The sequence below is a fragment of the Gossypium raimondii genome, chromosome 11 (genome assembly GCF_025698545.1).
Source record: "Gossypium raimondii isolate GPD5lz chromosome 11, ASM2569854v1, whole genome shotgun sequence".
NCBI lineage: Eukaryota > Viridiplantae > Streptophyta > Magnoliopsida > Malvales > Malvaceae > Gossypium > Gossypium raimondii.
The window spans coordinates 11,204,550-11,226,431 of record NC_068575.1 but is presented as its reverse complement, the minus strand read 5'-3'; the positions used below and the strand labels follow the sequence as shown (position 1 = coordinate 11,226,431).

Sequence of the window (21,882 nt, the reverse complement as noted above, 5' to 3'; positions counted from 1 at the left end):
ATTAACATTTACTATACTAGCTTATACATGCCATTGATTTCCAAAATAAAGTTTCTTTATATACCGAGATCTTGGGGTTGATAGTGTGATACGTCTCGATCGAATCCGACCTCCGAGCTACTAACACTACAAAACAGGGGAAAAAAAAACAGGGTAAGCACTTTGTGCTTAGTAAGCTCATGTAACAAGAATTAAACTTACCTAATACTTTCAATTCAATGCAATAAACATTCATACACTCATTCAATACATTATTCCCCTATCATACACAAACTCAACATTCAAATTAGTCCAATAATTTCAATGTATCAATAATATATACCGTGATTGATAAGCTCATCAATTCCATGATTTCCATTTCCTTGTTATATTTCCATATTGATCCCGTTGAACTACTTGGAATTTCAATGGATTTTCAGGGGTACACCTAACTGCACAAATCCGGTCCGTCAATTCATATTTATGTGCGACATTTCCATTTCGGAGAGCACACTCATGAACCTCATCCTTACAATGGGATTACTAGTCCAAAGCTAAATCCTCAGTAATATAAACTCATAGAGTATTGCCTGGATTACCAGTCAAAGCTAAATCCTTGCAACGACAATTACTCTAATGAGCTTGGATCTGAATTACAGTCAAAGCTAAATTCAGACCTAATTCGGATTACCGTCCGGGCTAAATCCATTTTCACATATTCTTCTGGAGGGCTATATCAGATAGGGAGATGTATGTTCCCATTAGCAAAGTGCTTATGAGTAAATAGTTGGAGGTGATATGTCAATTATGATTCCTAACAACATTCCTTTTCAGGTTCTATACCAATCTGATCAATTTTTGGACAAAAACAAGGATTATGTGGTTCCTGAACATCAAGACTTGTTGAGTGCTTCCAAATGTTCGTTTGTATCAGGTCTTTTCCCTCCACTTCCAGAAGAAACATCTAAATCATCCAAGTTTTCTTCAATTGGTTCTCGTTTTAAGGTAGTTTTGCTTTATGTTTGTCTTCATGATTTTCGTTGAGTCCCTTGTATCAATTGACTTCATTACACTGCCGCGAATAACTTGTTATATGCTGCAAGAGCTAGAGGATTAACACTGTCTTGATAAATGATGCTGCAGCTCCAACTACAGTCTCTAATGGACACATTAAATTCTACGGAACCTCACTACATCCGATGTAAAGCGAACAACCAACTTAAACCTGCTATATTTGAGAATGTTAATATCATGCAACAACTCCGTTGTGGTGTGAGTACATATATCTTCTTTTATGATCCCATTTTTTCCATTTTGAACTGGTTTTTATCATATCTTCTCTCTTAGATGTTTTAACTAGAAGTTGGTCTTGTAGGGTGTTCTAGAGGCAATCAGAATCAGTATGGCTGGATATCCAACTCGCAAACCTTTCTTTGAATTCATTAACCGATTCGGGCTGCTTCATCCTGAGGCTTTGGAAGGAAAGTAAGTTGAGCACTTTTAGTTTAAATTCATGATTAACTGCCATGACAAATGGTAAAATTCTGTTTGACAAAAGAGATTGGAGCTATGAATTTATTGCTGCACTCTACTGGTTACAACTGAAAACTAATGTCAATGCTTTTCTCCTTGATTTCATCTGTAATCAGCTATGATGAAAAGGTTGCTTGCCAGAAGATTCTGGAAAAGGCCGGACTTCAAGGGTATCAAGTAATACAACAATTTTAATGCAACTGTTGGAACTGTTATATTCTTTGACCTATGTCCTTTTGCTTCTTCTCTATACATGCTTTAGGACTAAAAGTTGCATACATTAGTACTTTATAATTGTAATATTGTACTGAGGAAGCATAATTAATTGATCTCAAAATGGTTTTTGCAGATAGGCCTAACAAAGATCTTTCTTAGAGCTGGTCAGATGGCAGAATTAGATGCAAGGAGAGCAGAAGTACTCAATACTGCTGCCAAAACTATACAGCGGCGGATTCGTACCCATATATCTCGTAAAAGATTCCTTGCAATACAAAAGGCATCTATTAATCTTCAGGCCATTTGTAGAGGTGAGTGTTAAAAAGAAATATACTGTAACGACCTCTGATCTTAGTCTATGTTCTGGTGGGTTTCGATAGTATCTTGCTGTTTATTTTGAGTTAACTCTTCTATGGGGAATGCGAAACAAGATATAGGGAGACTGAGACGTCTAACATGCTAATTAACTACCTTATGTATAATATGTAGGAAGATTGGCTTGCAAAGTTTATAGTAACAAGAGAGAGCAGGCAGCAGCTTTGAAAATTCAGAAGAACATAAGGAGGCACCAATCTAGACAAGCCTATAAGAAGCTTCATGTATCAGCCCTTGTCTTACAGACAGGCATGAGGGCAATGGCTGCTCATAATGAATTGAGATTCAGGAAGTTAAATAAAGCGGCTACATTGGTTCAGGTTATATTCTAAATCATATTAGGTTGCTTGAAATATTTGCTCCTTGTCTATCCATTTCAGAATTGTCCTTGTTTAAAATGGAAAAACAAAACATTGCAGGCTCGATGGCGTTGTCGCAGAGCTGCTACATATTATAAGAAGCTCAAAAGAGGATGTATAGTGACACAAACCAGGTGGAGGGGAAGAGTTGCAAGAAGAGAGCTTAGAAAGCTCAAAATGGTCTGTGTTGGATTATCTTCTTCTACAGTCTTTATAAAATTTCTTTCTTTCTAATAGTCCTTCTTATCTGGCAGGTTTTGAATCTTTTGTGTACTGCACTATGTCCATCAACTGATGTTTCATATTGCTGTCTTGACATGATGTTGTTATAGAATTTAACATCACTAATCAACTGATCTGTGTTTTTCTCAATAAGCTTATAGCAGTTTTCTTGGTGCAAAACATACATCAAGCACGGTGCTTCTTCCAAGGACAAACGTTTGATTTTCTTTCTATTAATGCTTTCCATTTTTCCTTGATTTTATATGTAGGCTGCAAGGGAAACAGGTGCACTAAAAGAAGCGAAGGATAAGCTTGAAAAGAATGTGGAGGAACTTACTTGGCGTTTACAGCTTGAGAAACGTTTAAGGGTAACTATTTAATCATGCAGACCGATAATGTTTGGTAGAGAAGTGCTAAACCATGAAACATGACAGTTCTAATGGAAGTTTCCCGGTTGTATCTGTGTAATAACAAGCAATAATGTCAACATTCTAGAATTTCATCAGTTTTTAAGTGTTTCGAAATCTGCAGATAGTATACTGTATCCTATGCTGCTTTCTTTTATATATATATATATTCATTGAAAGCCTTGAAACCATGTATGCAGACTGATCTAGAAGAAGCAAAAGCTCAGGAGGTAGCAAAACTGCAAAACACATTGCAAGAAATGCAGAAAACAATTGATGAAACCAATCAATTGCTTGAAAAAGAACGAGAGTCTGCAAAGAAAGCCATCAAGAAGCGCTCCTGTCGTACAAGAGAAAGAAGTTTTAGTTGAAGATACAAAGCAAATTGAATCTCTAACAGAAGAATTGGAAACCCTAAAGGTATAAAGGTTTAATTTACAATTAGTATGTGGTACTTATTTTCATTTAATGGATCAAGCAAGTAATAGAACATAAACAATTTGCTCTAGAACAGAATTATATACTCGAATATACTGCAGTTGATTATAAATAGCTTATGATCTTGACATTGCTGTTATGTCCAAACAGACCTCATTAGACTCGGAAAAACAAAGAGCAGACAGTGCTGAAGAAAAATACAATGAACTCAAAGAGTCAAGTGAAGAAACTGGAAAAAAACTGGACGAAACAGAAAAAAAACTTAAACAACTCCAGGACACATTGAGAGGGTAGTGTATGAACAATAATTTTCCGTACTAGTTTACCATAAATGCTCATGGTTTTCCTTTTTTTCAAGAACATATAATGCATGAGTTTTATACTGTTGAAATTCTTGCTCACTTCCATATATCACCACATTAAACTCATCGTGACATGGTTACTTGAAATCAGGTTAGAGGAGAAGCTCACTAATCTAGAATCGGAGAATAAAGTACTACGGCAACAGGCTGTATCTATGACTCCAAATAAGTTCCTTTCTGGACGCTCGAGATCGATTTTGCAGGTATTTAGAATAATAACGAGCTTCTAAATATTTCCAATTTAACTTTTATTGTCTCAAAGGACTAAGGAGATTTACCTGCTGTCTAATGATTGGCAGAGAGGTTCTGAAAGTGGGCATCTAGAACCAAGGGTACCCATTGTGAGTAAATTTCTTATAACTTTATGCTATAAAAGGAGTCAAGAAAACGAAATAAAAATCCCATACATGGTGTTCTTTGTTGTCTAAAATTCCTTGTTCTGAACGAAGTATTTTAACAGGATCTTCACAGCAGCTCAATAAACCATAGAGAGCCACACGAAGTGGAGGAGAAACCGCAAAAATCACTAAATGAGAAACAACAGGAAAACCAGGATTTGCTCATTCGATGTATTGCGCAACATTTAGGCTTTGCAGGGAACAGGCCTATTGCAGCTTGTATCATTTACAAATGTCTTCTGCAATGGAGATCGTTCGAAGTTGAGCGAACTAGTGTCTTTGATCGGATCATTCAGACTATAGGCAATGCTATTGAGGTGGAAGTGTCAAACTTTTGTACCAACTTTTCTGAAAGATATGGTTAGAAACCTCAGATTCTTAAGGCTGATTGTTGGCATTTTAATTTCAGACCCAGGATAACAATGATGTCTTGGCCTATTGGTTATCCAATGCCTCCACACTTCTCTTGCTACTCCAGCGCACATTAAAAGCTAGTGGTGCTGCTGGAATGACTCCACAACGCCGTCGATCATCATCAGCTACTTTGTTTGGGAGAATGACTCAAGTAAAAGCTTTCTCACTAATGCCAAATCATGACGTTCAGGAAATAACATTTCTGTAACTAATCAATGTGTTGCTATTATTTTCTTAAAGAGTTTCCGTGGAGCTCCACAAGGTGTCAGTCTTGCCTTAATTAATGGAGGCGCCACCGCTGGGGTGGACACGCTACGCAAGTTGAAGCCAAGTACCCAGCCTTGCTTTTTAAGCAACAGCTTACAGCATATGTGGAGAAGATATATGGAATGATCAGAGATAATTTGAAGAAAGAAATTTCACCATTGCTTGGATTGTGCATACAGGTAACATATATATCAGAATCAGATTATGTGAAAGCAGTAATCAGAAGAAATAAACCACAACTACATCTATGACTCATATATGGATACAATGATATAGGCACCAAGAACATCCAGAGCAAGCTTGGTCAAAGGAGCATCGCGATCCGTTGCAAATACTGCAGGCCAACAGGCTTTGATTGCTCACTGGCAAGGGATTGTGAAGAGCCTTGGAAATTTCTTGAACACGTTGAAACTAAATTTTGTTAGTTTTCACATCCATTTTCCCCCCTTCTTATTCATATCTCTAGCTTGTCTTCTGCACAGAGCTTCAAACTAAAGTTTCAAACTGAACTTAGTTCCGCTGAGTCTTTAAGTATTCATATCTTTACTATTTGCAATGTATGTTTAAGCAAGATTTCCCAAGGATTAATGTTGTTTGATTCCCTTTACAGGTACCTCCATTCTTAGTCCGTAAGGTGTTTACACAGATATTCTCATTCATCAATGTTCAGCTATTCAACAGGTTACTGTTCATGCTGTTACTTTAATGCTTTACGCTTGGTTTTTTCTGCTGTATGCAGAAAACTTTTTATATGGCATACCAATACACTATTCTATTGCAGTCTTTTGTTGAGGAGAGAGTGTTGTTCATTCAGTAATGGTGAATATGTTAAAGCTGGGTTAGCTGAACTTGAACACTGGTGTTATGAGGCAACCGATGAGGTACCTTTAACTGCCTCCCTGTTTGCTTTCTGGTTCAAGGAGAATACTTGCAAAACTTGATAGATCTGTAAATGCAGTATGCAGGTTTAGCTTGGGATGAGCTCAAGCATATACGGCAGGCCATCGGTTTTCTAGTATGTTCCCATTCTTACAACACTTTAGATTTGTTCTTTCATTTTCTTGTTATGACATTCAGGAATAAAAGAAGTAGTGCACGATGTCAATGTTATTCTCTTTTTGATTTAGGTAATACATCAAAAATCTAAGAAAACACTTGATGAAATAAGCCACGATCTTTGTCCGGTAAGCCACTGACATCACTACTTTCCAAATCTTCCTGGATTTGAAGCCTCAAGCGATTTTCATTTTTCACCTACAGGTCCTCAGTATACAGCAGCTGTATCGATTAGTACGATGTATTGGGACGACAAGTATGGCACGCATAGTGTGTCCCCGGATGTAAGTTTCAAGAGATGCAGTTTGTCAAACTAGATTAAAAGATATCCACTAGTTTAATAATATGACTTGGGCTCGATTATCTAGGTAATAGCCAATATGAGAGTGTTGATGACAGAAGATTCCAACAATGCAGTTAGTAATTCCTTCTTGCTGGATGATGATTCAAGGTTAGCATTTACATTCCACTATGTGATGATGATCTATTTGGCCCTCTACCTTTGTTTTTCACCATTTAGGATGCATTGCTCTTAAAGCTAATTGAAAACATTACCTGGAAACCAGCTGAGCTCGTTTTTTAACGGACTTCCCACAACTTTTATCGTTTTGCAGCATTCCATTTTCAGTTGACGACCTATCAAAGTCGATGGAACAAATAGACATTGCGGACATCGAACCACCACCACTTATTCGCGAGAACATAGGCTTTAGTTTCTTGTTGCCACGTTCAGATTAATCCAATCTGATTCCAGCAATGGATTGCTTCTTCCAAGGTGTAGATTCACCTTCCAACCTCGTTAACGGTGAATGTCCTTAAGGTGTTCATTCATCTTGCTTTAAGACTAGAAATATTTGTCCAAAATTTTGTTTCCACATTATAGGTCATTGATTCAAAGAGGAATATGTCTTTGTTCCCTACTTAGCACAGTCGTCTAAATTTTCACTTATGTTGTACAATTAGTTCATCTTTTTTATCTATGGGAAAATAATTAAAGCAGAGAACTATTTTCACATTTTGCAGTATTTCTAGTCCAATCTTCTAGCCAATTATTTCACTATGTAACATTTCCTCAGTTTATTCTTTTCCATGAACACACTATTACTACCAATAAATGCAGGACTTTGAATAATTAGTACCATATACTATGACAGTCCAAGAACTCATGACATGAGGTATAGTCATCAAATGAAAGGAAAAGTCACCAATCTAAGAACTAATCACCAAGAAATAATATTTTTTTGACATATCAAGAAAATTGAAGTTTTCCTCCCATACTTGTACACTTGGAAAGATACTTAAAAGAACAATTCCTCAAAACTTGCTTTTTCCTTCATTGTTCACCAAGAAAACAATAATTTTGGCCATCCATGACCCAACTACTAACATTCAATCACATATTCATGATATATATATATATATATATATATCAATGCCACTAAAACAACAAAATGAAGATAGTTTCCTGAGTCGCAAGTAGAATATGAATGGGGTTGTCTTAAAAACACTGGACAGAACATCCAATGCTTAAACTGACACAAACCCAGATGTCAAAATGAGATGATCGACCCAAAAAATGCAAGTTTAACAAGACGAAATGCCCTTCAAAGAAAAAAATAATCTTATGTTTTTTATCTTGTTTGGCTATAGAGAAAGAGAGTATCCTTAAAAGGCTTGATAAAAGGAGGAACCAACTGGGAGAGCTTCCTCAAAATAATCGGAAAAGTAAATAAAAAAGAATTTTTGAAGTCAAAAGTCAAAACTATACTAGTAAAAGTGTTTATGTGCAGTCGGATTCGGGTTGGACCCGGAAATAAGATAAACGGGTTTGAGTTTACCAAAAAAAGGTTCATGGGAGTGGGATATTGGGCTGTCTAAATTTCAAAAAAGAAATTAATAATAATAATTAAAACTTTACTTAACCTGGTAACGGCGTCGTTCGGCTTTTCTTCTCTGGTGCTGCTAGTTCAAGCTTTGCTGCAGATTTCTAAAATTGGATTTATCATTCGTTTTCTTTGATCAGTTATTTCATTGGAAACGATAATCGGCTGGAATTCAAGATGGAAACTTTCATAAATCCCAAATCACTTTTTCATTTACTTTTATTACCATGTTTGCTTCTCTACAGTTCAATTGCATACAATTCTTCTCCTGTCGAAGCCGCCATGCATACTAACAATTGGGCTGTCTTAGTTTGCACCTCTCGTTTCTGGTAATAAAAACCTCAATTTGTGCACTTTTTCTATATTTCCTTTTTTTTCTTTCCTTTCATTGAGTTTTAGGATCAAATGAATCATACCTGTGTGATATTGGGGATAATTAAGATAACCCATCTTTTTTTCCCTTAATTTTTGTTTGATTTGATTTCTAGCTATATTTGTTTGGCACCAGTCTGAAGTTGAGAGGATATAGGATAGACTTTTAGATGCTATTTTGATGTGTAATTCATTTGATTGTTTGAACTCTGTGGCTTTGTTTGATTATGTCATTGTAAGTTTGATATAATGAAACTCTGCCTCTTTGTACTCTGAGAAACTTTTTTGTGTTTTGATATTTGCTTATTTTCTTTGTGCAAGTCCTTTTGACCCCTCAAACTAGTGGTAATTACTAATGATGAATAAACTATCAGCTTTCCGTTTTTCTTTATTAGAAGCTATTCTTTTTGTTAGTGCTGGTGAGGTGTTCCCCAGTTGATGATTTCAAAGCAAATGCTTTTTTTTTTCTTCTGGTTTATCAATGCAAAAGCAAATTCAAATGTGGTAATGGCTGTGGTCAAGGTTCTGCTCCTCATAAAATTCTCTTTTCTCACCTTTCTATCTTCTGGAGCAATGAAATATTTAGATGTTTGTATGGACAGCTATCTCTTTAGTTTCTGTCACTTAACAAGGAAGACAAATTCGAACAAGGTTGCACTACACTATTTTTAACATCCTTTCTCTTACTGTATTTGATCAGCTAAAACAGAGCACAATGTAGAGTCCTGAAATTGTTAATTGAAATAATTGTGACTTTTCCCTTTCAGGTTTAACTATCGTCACATGGCTAACACTTTATCCTTGTATAGGTAACCAGGCACTAGCCTAGTCTTTTTCTTTTTCTTTTTTTTTCAGTTATAATTTGTTTATTTTGGTTAATTTTTTTCCTTTGTTTGGATTTCCAGGACAGTTAAGCGACTTGGAATACCTGATGAGAGGATAATACTCATGCTTGCAGATGACATGGCCTGCAACACTAGAAACAAGTACCCTGCTCAAGTTTTCAATAATGAGAACCATAGACTCAACCTTTATGGAGATAATGTTGAGGTTAGTTCTTAGTGATCAATTACTTAATTGTTGCATGTTGTGCTTGAAGGGTTGTCCTTTTCCCCCCTTTTATTACTCTGTTCATTTGACCAACCCTAATTTATCCAAGTTGTAATCACTCAGGTAGATTATCGAGGTTATGAAGTAACAGTGGAAAATTTTTTGCGTGTTTTAACTGGACGTCATGAGACTGCTGTTCCAAGATCAAAGCGGCTTTTGAGTGATGAAGGCAGTCACATTCTTCTATATATGACAGGGCATGGGGGAGATGAGTTTTTAAAGTTTCAAGACTCGGAGGAACTACAGAGTCATGATTTAGCTGATGCTGTGAAACAGATGAAAGAAAAGCACAGGTGAGAACATAGGAAAAAGCAAATGATACTATTTATCTACCCAATACTTTAAAGCAATGTTTTGCTTTATATGCACTTTGCTGATGGTCTATAGTTGTAATTGCTATGCGAAAATGGACTCGTACTGTTGCTGATGCTGCAAATTCAGATTTAAGGAATTGCTGATAATGGTGGACACTTGTCAAGCAGCCACTCTCTTCAATCAGGTTTTTATCTGCTTTAAATAGAGCTTTACTTCCTCAAATATAACATTATTCAATTTTTTGCCATAAATTTATGCATTTCTGATAGGAATATTGCTCTTTGACCATTTATTTATGTGGAAAATGTGTTTATTTGTCAAAAGATTCAATTTTATTCGAACTTCAAATAGATCCATCGCTGCATGAAATCACATTTTAGCCCACCTCCTGATAAGTATATTGTCATATACATTTGCAATTCAGGACTGTTTTTGATCGCTTATAGATGCGACATTCTGAAACTTCTATGTTTGTAGGCAATAAAATGCACCTTATCTGATAACTGATCTGATGCTAAATTGATGATCTTTTTTCTCTATTTTTGCAGCTTCAGTCCCCTGGCGTTTTGGCTATTGGAAGTAGCATGAAGGGAGAGAACTCGTATTCACATCACTTGGATTCTGATGTAAGTGATCAGAGGAAATTGTTTTTCCATTTTAGCACCCTTTGAATGACATGTCCCCCCCAAAAAATGCAATGCATGTATGTATTTATCACCTAAGTGGTATCAGGTTTTGGTAGGTTGGCTTCCTGGTTACACAGATACATGTTCTCATTCTTATTCATTTCTTATTTTACTGTAGGTTGGTGTATCAGTTGTGGACCGTTTCACCTATTATACCCTTGCTTTTTTTGAGAGGCTAAATATATATGACAATGCCTCATTGAGCAGGTACATCCGCTTCAGAATTTGTAATAATAAGATAGCTACTTTTGTTTTCGCACTGAAGTGTCTTAAAATCCTTATTGAGCTTTTTCTTGTCAAGTATTTCAATTTTCTTGTATTCTATTTAGCATGCTTTTCTCAATTGAAGTTTTCTCTCCTCATCCATTTAAGTTGGTTTTTCTTTTTGGCATATTTGTCACTTCCTCGGCATTTTCATCTGAAAAGTAAACTCTGGTTTTCTGGTTATTTTCAGTCTTTTCAGTTCTTACAATCCAAGTTTGTTGATGTTCACCGATATTACCGCAAGGATCTATACAAGCGACGTTTGGAGGAGGTATGAAGTTTCCAAATCTGTTTTTAATATTAATATTTGTGCCTCTATATGTTTTAGATGCTTGTACTTTGTACTTCTCTAATATTTTTGTGAGGAAGCTTTAGTGCCTATTGCCGGTAATAAATTTCTTACTATCAGCTGTATATGCTTGTGTTGGTGAATCTAGTGTTGCACCATGAGAGGAGTGTGCGAAATTTCAAACTTTCTCCTATCAAATCTGCATTATTTATTGCCTGTATTATTGTTGGTACAGTTTTCAGTGATTGAAATTTTGTATCGTGATGAAGTGCTATGTACAATACCTAAGATCGAGGCATCGTGTAACCAAGTTGCTTTCTCTCTAGGTACCTGTTACAAACTTCTTTGGCTCAGTCATGGAAACGATACATACTGATGCAGCCTACAAAGCCCTTTCAAGGAGAAATTCTGGCAGGTTTGAAGACGAAATGTCTTTGGATCAGTCAGTGCACCACATCGAGAGAAGAATGTTGATAAAAGTAAATGATGGGTACGAAATTCACGACATTAACCCTGAGGTGATTGTTTGTTCCTTCCTTCCGCAGTTATCTACTTGCTTTAATCTATATATGATCCCTAGCTTACAGTAGGAAATGCACAAGTTATTGCAGGGTGAAGAAGGTGCTTCTAAATGTCCATGGAGTACCTTCCGTAACAAGTTTCAAAAGGCTGAAAATGTTGATTCCTTAGTGAACTATGGCTTGGTAGCAATGATTCCTTTGTTGGTGATTTCGACATGGCTGGTTCAGTGATCTCTCTCATTACACTTTCTAAAAAAAGGACTGTATTTGCTATAGCTTTGGTACAAATTTGTTTACTCTGAAGCTTGTATTCATTGATTTTGATGATAACTTTAATGTTCATCAACGCCTCTTTCTCCTGGCAAACTATTTCCTTGAATCACAATAGAAACAAAGAAGGGTAAGGCGACATATAGTCTTAAGAACTTGAATACAATGTGAATATAAAACGATAGTACAGCCTCCATCCACAAAGTAATTAATGTTCTACAGGATTTCCAGTTGATTTTGAGTGTGGCAGCCTTTAATTTCAACAATTTACGCGAGTCATCATGAAAATGCAACTACCCAACCAAGAAGAATCATTAGTCAATCCACAACAGTAAGTCAACCTCAGCTTTTATAAGCAAAATTGATAGCTTTTATCAACCTTATTTTTAAATCAAAGGAAGCAACCTTCTTGGTGTTTATTAAGGGCTACCTCTCCTTGCTGCTGTTTATTCCTCATTCGATCCATGGCTTAATGTTGCAAACTTATGAAGCTAGTGGACAGCTTCCCCTAATAGCTGAAGCTCTGGAAGCTGAGTAAACCAACCCTCCGCTCAAGACTAGCTACTCATCATGAACAGAAGAAATGATGAAGCATGTTTGTTCCTCCAGGACCACCTCCAAGACCTCACCACTGCCACCTATAATTTTCATAAATTTTATGTACTTCCCTTTCTCTCCCTGATGAATAAATTTGGGTAATTTTTTAATCCTCTCTGTTTTTAATCTGGGAAATTAATTTTTATTCCAGGCTTTATATGCTTCCTTTTAAAGAGACAATTCAATAATGAACTCTGGAATTCAAATTCCCTGTGGTTCCAGTTAAAAATGGTTAGATTTTAGCGGAGAGGTTTAGAAATGCTGAGAAAAATTGAAGCTACTAGAGTTTGATGTTCTAGGTTTTAACTTTCACCTATTCTCTATATTTAAATTGTCTGACTTGAAGTTCGGGGACAATATTCGGTTTTTTCTCAATTTTATTAAATTGATTTAACCCATTATAATTTATAAAAACTAACCAAATCCATTATAACTTAGCCGCTTCCAATCGGTTAATCCACTTTGGGTTATTGTGATCTTTATTTTATAAATTATAAATATATTTTAAACAATCAAAAAACATTAAATCAAGTGTTTTTCAGTCGAAATAATAAAAAATCCAGTCAAATCAAAATCAACTAAATTGACTCAATCGATTTAACTAATTTTCTCGATTTAAACCGAAATTTATTCTTTAGCCTATCTAGTTTGAATCTAAATATATTTTTGATTGTACTCTTCAATACTTGTATTTTATTAGAGTTAATTTAGATAAATATGATTGGTAATTATAATTTCAATCACAATCTAAAATGCAATTGTTAGGTTTTAGCATTAAAGTTCTAATTAGTTAATTAATCACTGAAAACCAATAAGCAAAGCAAGTCAGGTCCCATACAAAACTAGACATGATTAAACAAATTCTGATGCAAATATTAACGCATACGAATACCATCAATCCATAAAAGTGTGTTGGAATGCCATCTTCAACCTTAAAATGTGATTCCCCTATATCTATTTTTCATATATTTAGAATTTAATCACTTTATATTTATGTCAAAATTTTAATTCTTTTATTTTTTAGATTTAAAAGTAGGGTAAACTATACCTATGGTCACTTTTATTTATTTCAGGTTACGTTTTAAATGTAATACCCCCTACCCGTATTCGTTGCCGAAATAGGGTATGAGGCATTACCAGATTTTACCGAATAAATTTTTCGTTATTACGAGTTAAATACTATTCATTTATCGAAACATGTCATGACGTCCCTTAGATGGGCCTCTGAAGCCCAAAACATACATCGGGACCAAACCGGGATTAAATCGAAACCATAAGAAAGTTTTCGCAAAATCTCAAAGTTTTTTTTTTTTAACATATTCATAAGATAACCTCATTGCCATACCAATGGCTAACCATACATTCATTTCACATTAACATTTACTTTACTAGCTTATACATGCCATTGATTTCCAAAATAAAGTTTCTTTATATACTGAGATCTTGAGGTTGATAATGTGATACGTCTCTAACCGAATCCGACCTCCGAGCTCTTAACAATACAAAACAGGGGAAAAAGAAACAGGGTAAGCACTTTGTGCTTAGTAAGCTCATGTAACAAGAATTAAACTTACCTAATACTTTCAATTCAATGCAATAAACATTCATACACCCATTCAATACATTATTCCCCTATCATGCACAAACTCAACATTCAAATTAGTCCAATAATTTCCATGTATCAGTAATATATACAATGATTGATGAGCTCATTAATTTCATGATTTCCATTTCCTTGTTATTTTTCCATATTGATGCCGTTGAACTACTTGGAATTTCAATAGATTTTCAGGGGTACACCTAAGTGTACAAATCCGGATCCGTCAATTCATATTCATGTGCGCACATTTCCATTTCAAAGAGCACATTCCCGTGAACCTCATCCTTACAGCGGGATTACCAGTCCAGGCTAAATCCCCTATAATACAAACTCATAGAGTATTGTCGGGATTACCAGTCCAGGCTAAATCCCCTGCAACGACAATTACTCTAATGAGCTTGGATCTAAATTACCAGTCCAGGCTAAATTCAGATCCTAATTAGGATTACCCGTCCGGGCTAAATCCATTTTTCACATATTCTTCAGGAGGGCTATATCAGGATAGGATCACCCGTCCGGGCTAGATCCTTTTTACCGTCAATTTCTTTTCAGAGATCCATCGAATTTTCCTTTTATTCAACCGGGATTTATTTTCTCTTTTCATCAAGAATATCAATACTTCATCAATTATCATACGGTAAACATCCAAATCATATTCACATCAAGAAAAATTTAAGAATATAATTCAAGTTACACGAACTTACCTCGATACTGCTTGTAAACAAAATCTACTAATCCCGAACTTTTCTTTTTCTCGATCTAGCTTCAGATTTAAATTTTCTGGATCTAAATAAATAAATTTAATCATTAATCTAATACATTTCATGCTCATATGTAACATTCTTTATAATTCAATTATTATTTATAGTGCATTCAAAGCTGTCTCATTGAGTCATAGTCACTAAATTATTTATATCTTGAGCTACGGAACTCCAAATTAAGATCCGCTAATTTTTCCAGAAACTAGACTCTACATATCTTCTTACCATAAAATTTTCATAATTTTTGGTTTATCCAATAAGTACAGTTTATTTTTGAAATTTTCCCCTGTTTCACTGTTCGACAGTTCCGACCCCTCTTCACTAAAAATTAATTATCTCATTGTAAAATATTCGGATGATGTTCTCACTTGTTTCTTTTGAAAATAGACTCATTAGGGATTTTAAACATATAAATTTAAGCCCCTAATTATTTTTCTCCTATTTTTGATGATTTTCCAAATTCAGAACAGGGGATTCCGAATTCATTCTGACATTGTCTCACAAAATCTATTATATCTCATGATTTACAATTACATTGCTTACACTGTTTCTTTTATAAGAAACTAGACTCAATAAGATTTAATTTTATATTTTATTCATCATATAATTCGATCTCTACAATTTTGGTGATTTTTCCAATTTAGACTACTGCTGCTGTCCAAAACGGTTTTAGTGCATGATGTTAATTACCATTTTCCCCAAGCTTTCAATAAATGATAATTTCATCCCTGCTCAATTAACCTCTCAATTGAGCTGATTTTTTCAATTAACACTTTATCCCATCACTTTAAACTATTTTATCACCTTTGGAAATCAGAACTTTAGCACTAGACTTTAATTCCAAACATTTTCAAAATTAGGTCCTACAAATCAATTTCTTTTGAAATTACCTAATAAAATCATCTCATAAAAAAATTAAAGCTTCAATTTCATGCTATTTCATCATAAACTTCCAGTACATATTCATAGCAACTTTCAATTTCATTCATAAAATCAAAACTAATGAATTTAGTAATAGGACCTAGTTGTAAAAGTCTTAAAAACACAAAAATTTCAAGAAAAAGTCAAGGATTAACTCACTTGGTGAAAAAATTATGAAAAATCAGCTTGAAGAAACTGTTAGGACATTTTTGGCTGATGAGAATACAGAAAATATGAAGAGAATTCTAGATATTCCAATTTGGTCCTATTTTTATGTTATTAAATTTTGTTATTTTCCCATTTTACTCTTATTTCATTAATTCTCCTGATTTTTCTTAGCTTATGCCGCTTAAAATATCTCCTTTTGGGATTATTTGCAATTTATATCCCTCCTTATATAACAATTGAGCTATTTAATCCTTCTAATAACTTTTACACATTTTTAATTTAGTCCTTTTCACTTAATTGACTACCCAAACATTAACATTTTCTAACTAAATTTTAGTGCCATATTACTAACATTCATAAATATTTATAAAAATATTTTCGACTCGATTTTATGAGATCAAGGTTTTGATACATTGTTTTTACCTAATTTCTTCAAAAACTTCTTTTCCTAATTAACCACTAAATCGGTAAAAAAATTTCTACCGATATTTTCATACAATTTTCCTATCATATCAATATTCATGCAAAAATATTAAAATAAATTTCTCTTTAAATCGGATTTGTGGTTACAAAACCACTATTCCGATAACCTTGAATTTGGGTCATTACAACTCTCCCCCCTTTAAGGATTTTCGTCCTCGTAAATCTTACCAGTAAAGAGGTTCGGGTATTGTTTCCTCATTGCCTCCTCCGGTTCCCACGTCGCTTCCTCTATCCCGTTCTTTTGCCATAATACTTTCACCAAATTTATCTTTTTATTTCTAAGCTCCTTTGTTTCCTGTGCCAATATATTTACCGGTTCTTCATTGCAAGTCATATCTGGCTGAATCTCCACTTCTGTAGGAGAAATAATATGTGAAGGATCTGATCGATACCGTCGTAGCATAGACACATGAAAAACATTATGAATTCTATCGAGTTCCAGTGGTAATTCCAATCGATAAGCGACTGGTCCAATTCTTTTTATGATTTCATATGGCCCGGTAAATCCTGGACTCAATTTACCCTTTCGACCGAACCGGAGAACTTTCTTCCAAAGGGACACTTTTAAGAATATCTTATCACCCACCTGAAATTCAATCTCTTTTGTTTAAGATCAGCATATGACTTCTGACGATCAAAAGCTGCTTTTAGACTATCCCGAATCACTTTTACTTTTTCTTCTGTTTCCCAAATCAAATCAACCCCATGTATCTTCTTTTCACTGAGCTCTGTCCAATATAATGATGTTCTACATTTTCTACCATACAAAGCTTCATACGGAGCCATTTTAATACTGGACTGATAACTGTTATTGTAAGCAAATTCAATCAAAGGTAGATACCTCTCCCAATTACCTTCAAACTCTAATATACAACATCGAGACATATCTTCCAATACCGAATTACACGCCAGATTGGCCATCCGTCTCGAGGATGAAATGCAAGATCTTTGAAATACAACCGAGTACCCAAGGGTTCTTGAAATTTATCCCAAAATGAGACGTAAATCTAGGATCTCTATCGAGATAATGGAGATTGGCACTCCATGCAACCCGACAATTTCAGATATATACGATTCACCAATTTATCTAGAGAATAATCCATACGCATGGGATAAAATGTGTTGATTTTGTTAATCGATCAACGATCACCCAAATGGCATCTTTCTTCTTCAAAGGACAATGGTAATCCCGACACAAAATCCATAGTAATTCTTTCCCATTTCCATTCCCGTATAGTAATTGGCTGGAGCAATCTGAAGGTACCTAATGTTCTGCTTTGACCTGTTGACATATCAGACATCTTGATACAAACTCAAAAATATCACGTTTCATACATGGTCACCAGTACATCTTCTTCAAATCATTATACATTTTATTACCTCCCGGATGTACGAACATAATACCACTGTGTGCCTCGTGTAAAATCTTCTATACAAGCTCTGACTTCTTCGGTACACATACTCTGCCTCTGAATAATAAACAACCATCAGTCCCAATCTGAAATTCTAAATCATTACCTGACTCACATTGTACCCGTTTAGCCTGTAGCTTCTCATCATTTTTCTGAGCTTCATATATTTGTTGTAGAAATGTCGGTTTAACTCTCAACTCAGCTATGACTGAACCATCATCAACCAAAGACAATCGGGCATTCATAGCTCGTAAAGCAAACAAAGATTTTTGACTTAAAGCATCAGCAACAACATTAGCCTTACCCGAATGGTAATCAATAATCAAATCATAGTCCTTTATCAATCCAAGCCACCTACGCTGTCTCAAATTCAAATATTTTTGTGTCATCAGATATTTCAGACTTTTATGATAAGTATAAATATGACATTTCTCACCATACAAGTAACGTTGCCATATTTTTAATGGAAATACGATAGCAGCTAATTCAAGATCATGCACCGGGTAATTTCTTTCATGTGTCCTAAGTTGTCTCGAAGCATAGGCTATAACTTTACCTTCTTGCATCAAGACACAACCTAAATCATTTAATGATGCATCACTATAAATAATAAATTCTTTACCCGGTTCAGGCTGTACCAACAGAGGTGCTTTCGTTAACAAATCTTTCAATCGGTCAAAACTCTGCTAGCATTCATCAGTCCACTCGAATTTAACATCTTTCTGTAATAAACGGGTTATCGGAGAAGCTATCATAGAGAACCCCTGTACAAATCTCTGATAATAACCAGCTAAACCCAAGAAACTTCTAACTTCAGATACATTTTTCGGTGGACTCCAATTGACAATAGCTGAGATTTTACTCGGATCTACCCTAATACCTTCTGCGGACACAATATGTCCAAGAAAACCCACTTCTCAAAGCCAAAATTTACATTTACTAAATTTAGCATATAGCTGCTTCTCTCGCAAAATTTGCAACACAATTCTCAAATGTTCTGCATATTCATTTTCATTTCGGGAATAGACCAAGATATCATCAATAAAAACTACCACAAACCTGTCTAAGTACAGTCTGAATATCCGAACAGTCTGAATATCCGATTCATCAAGTCCATAAATACTGCAAGTGCATTAGTCAGCCCAAATGGCATAACAAGAAACTCATAATGCCCGTACCTGGTTTTGAAAGCTATTTTCGGTACATCTGACTCCTTTACCCGTAACTGATAGTAGCCTGATTGGAGATCAATCTTTGAAAATACAGTGGCACCCTTCAACTGGTCAAACAAATCATCAATCCAGGGCAATGGATACTTATTCTTTATAGTGACTTTGTTAAGCTGTCTGTAATCAATACATAATCTTAAGGACCCGTCCTTCTTCTTCACAAATAGAACCGGAGCACCCTAAGGTGAATGACTTGGTCGGACAAAACCCTTGCAACAAGTTCTTGCAACTGTGTCTTTAACTCCTTTAATTCCGTAGGAGCCATACGATACAGAGCTATGGAGATTGAAGTAGTTCCCGGAATCAGATCTATAGAAAATTCTACTTCTTTTTCTGGTGGCAACCCCGGTAAGTCCTCTGGAAACACATCAGAAAATTCACATACAACTGGCATTGCCTGTATCTTTGACTCAGATATCTTAATGTCTAACACATATGCCAAATAAGCATCATACCCTTTTTTGACACACCTCTGAGCTGTCATCACCGAAATCACATTAGATAATTCTTCTGTCTGATCAGATTTAACCTGAAGTAATTCTCCATTCTGACACTTCAACACAATATATTTATGTCTACAGTTTACTATTGCATCATGTTGAGTTAGCCAATCCATACCCAATATTACATCGAACTCATCAAAAGGCAATAACATCAAGTCAACCGGAAAACAAATACCTTTTACCATCAGTGGACAATTTTTACAAACTTTATCCACCATCACAAACTGGCCCAGGGGATTCGAAACTTTAACCACAAATTCAGTAGGTTTAACTGATAAATTTTTAACAAATACTAATTTTGTGCATATGTATGAATGTGTAGAACCAGGATCAATCAATGCAGTAATATCAGTATCAAGTAAAGAAAATGTACCAGTAATAACATCGGGTGCTGAGGCATCTTCTCTAGCACGGATGGCATATGTCCTAGCAGGTGCTCGTGCCTCAGGCCTGCCTGCAGTGTCTTTTGTAGCTCCTCAGCTACCATTGACATTACCAGATGGTTGAGGTGGTCTACCCCTCGAAACTAGATTACTCGGCTTCGATGTCTATTCAATTTCTTTTTCACCCATTTCTGGACAATCTCTGAAGAAATGATCGAAAGAACCACATCGGTAACAAGCCCCGCTCTTTAATCGGTATTCACCAAAATGAGTTTTATTACAGTACTGGCATCTCGGCTTAGGGGTACCAACACTGCCAACACTGGTCACTGATGGAGTGGAAGGTCTTGGATTAGTGCGTTGAAAACCTCGCTCTCTACCCGGATACCCCAGTAGCTGAGGTAGAGCGATCCTGGAATTTCTTCAATTTCTTTGAGGTAGAAAATTGAGATTTTTCCATCGATCTTTTACTAAGAATTCGAGCTTCCCTCTCAGTCTGTTTCTTTTCTTTGCTCAATTCTTCTGCTTTATAAGCTCACTCTGCAAGGGTAGCAAACTCTCGGATTTCAAGAATTCCGATCAGTAGCTTAATTTCTTCATTCAACCCTTCTTCGAATCGTTTGCACATTTCGGCTTCTGATTGTACCCATTCCCGAGCATATTTACTCAATCGGACAAATTCTCTTTCATACTCAGATACTGATCTGTTACCCTGTTTCAGCTCAAGAAATTCTTTTCTCTTCTGATCGAGGAACCTTCCACTGATATATTTCTTTCTGATCTCGGTCTGAAAGAATTCCCATGTAATTTCTTCTTTCGGAACAACTGACGCTTTAGTATTCCACCAATGGTAAGCAGTATCTTTTAGCAATGATACTGCACATTTCAAACACTCTTCTGGTGTGCAAGATAATTCCTCCAAAACCCGAGTAGTATTTTCTAACCAAAACTCAATCATTTCAGGATCATCATCAATTGCAGCTCTGAATTCTTCTGCCCCATATTTTTTGATTTTATCAACCAGAGCTTTCCCTTTTCTGATAGATTCAATACTTGTACCCTGTGGAATATTGAAAACTGGTGGAGGAGGAGGAGAAGCTTGAGCTTGCTGCACTACAGGATTAGTTCTTATATACTGATTAAACCATTCATTCATCATTTGATAGAAGGTCATTTTAGCCTCTTCATTTTGGTCTCTTGTCTCAGACCTTCTACTACTAGTAGCTTCAACTTCTCTTTATTCTGAAGCCGGAGCATGACTCTTGACTTCCTCGGGTAGAGCTCGGTCGGCAGACATTTACTATAAGAAAATCACATTTCAAATGGTCAGGAGATATCACACTATCAATAATAATTTAAATGGCATGTATAGCTAATCTCATATTTGCTACATTGATCCGAGAACCGGTTAAACCGTAGCTCTGATGCCAACAAATGTAATACCCCTACCCTTATTCGTCGCTGAAATAGGGTATTAGGCATTACCAGATTTTACCGAATAAATTTTTCGTTATTACGAGTTAAATACTATTCATTTATCGAAACATGTCATGACGTCCCTTGGATAGGCCTCCGAAGCCCAAAACAAACATCGGGACCAAACCGGGATTAAATCGAAACCATAAGAAATTTTTCGCAAAATCTCAAAGTTTTTTTTTTAAACATATTCATAAGATAACCTCATCGCCATACCAATGGCTAACCATACATTCATTTCACATTAACATTTACTATACTAGCTTATACATGCCATTGATTTCCAAAATAAAGTTTCTTTATATACCGAGATCTTGGGGTTGATAGTGTGATACGTCTCTGATCGAATCCGACCTCCGAGCTACTAACACTACAAAACAGGGGAAAAAAAAACAGGGTAAGCACTTTGTGCTTAGTAAGCTCATGTAACAAGAATTAAACTTACCTAATACTTTCAATTCAATGCAATAAACATTCATACACTCATTCAATACATTATTCCCCTATCATACACAAACTCAACATTCAAATTAGTCCAATAATTTCAATGTATCAATAATATATACCGTGATTGATAAGCTCATCAATTCCATGATTTCCATTTCCTTGTTAT

General features: G+C 35.4%; 2 protein-coding genes and 1 pseudogene across 2 annotated transcripts; 2 read left to right on the top strand and 1 right to left on the bottom strand.

The window, feature by feature from the left end:
- The first annotated feature begins 1,706 nt into the window (after nt 1-1,706).
- LOC128034739 (myosin-9-like) lies at nt 1,707-6,968 on the top strand (annotated as a pseudogene).
- Nucleotides 6,969-7,935: 967 nt separating this feature from the next.
- On the top strand, nt 7,936-11,832 carry LOC105804667 (uncharacterized). The gene is given in 11 exon segments (XM_012637364.2): nt 7,936-8,238; nt 9,049-9,090; nt 9,187-9,331; nt 9,455-9,684; nt 9,833-9,890; nt 10,255-10,332; nt 10,511-10,599; nt 10,847-10,884; nt 10,887-10,927; nt 11,272-11,463; nt 11,557-11,832. Coding segments are annotated over 11 exon segments (1,206 nt in total). The 5' UTR covers nt 7,936-8,086; the 3' UTR covers nt 11,698-11,832.
- Nucleotides 11,833-19,958: 8,126 nt separating this feature from the next.
- On the bottom strand, nt 19,959-20,967 carry LOC128034738 (uncharacterized). The gene is made up of 2 exons (XM_052623579.1): nt 20,333-20,967; nt 19,959-20,205 (listed from the first exon to the last, which is right to left on the bottom strand). Exons 1-2 carry the CDS (start codon nt 20,965-20,967, stop codon nt 19,959-19,961), a joined length of 882 nt encoding a protein of 293 aa, XP_052479539.1.
- Nucleotides 20,968-21,882: the final 915 nt, after the last annotated feature.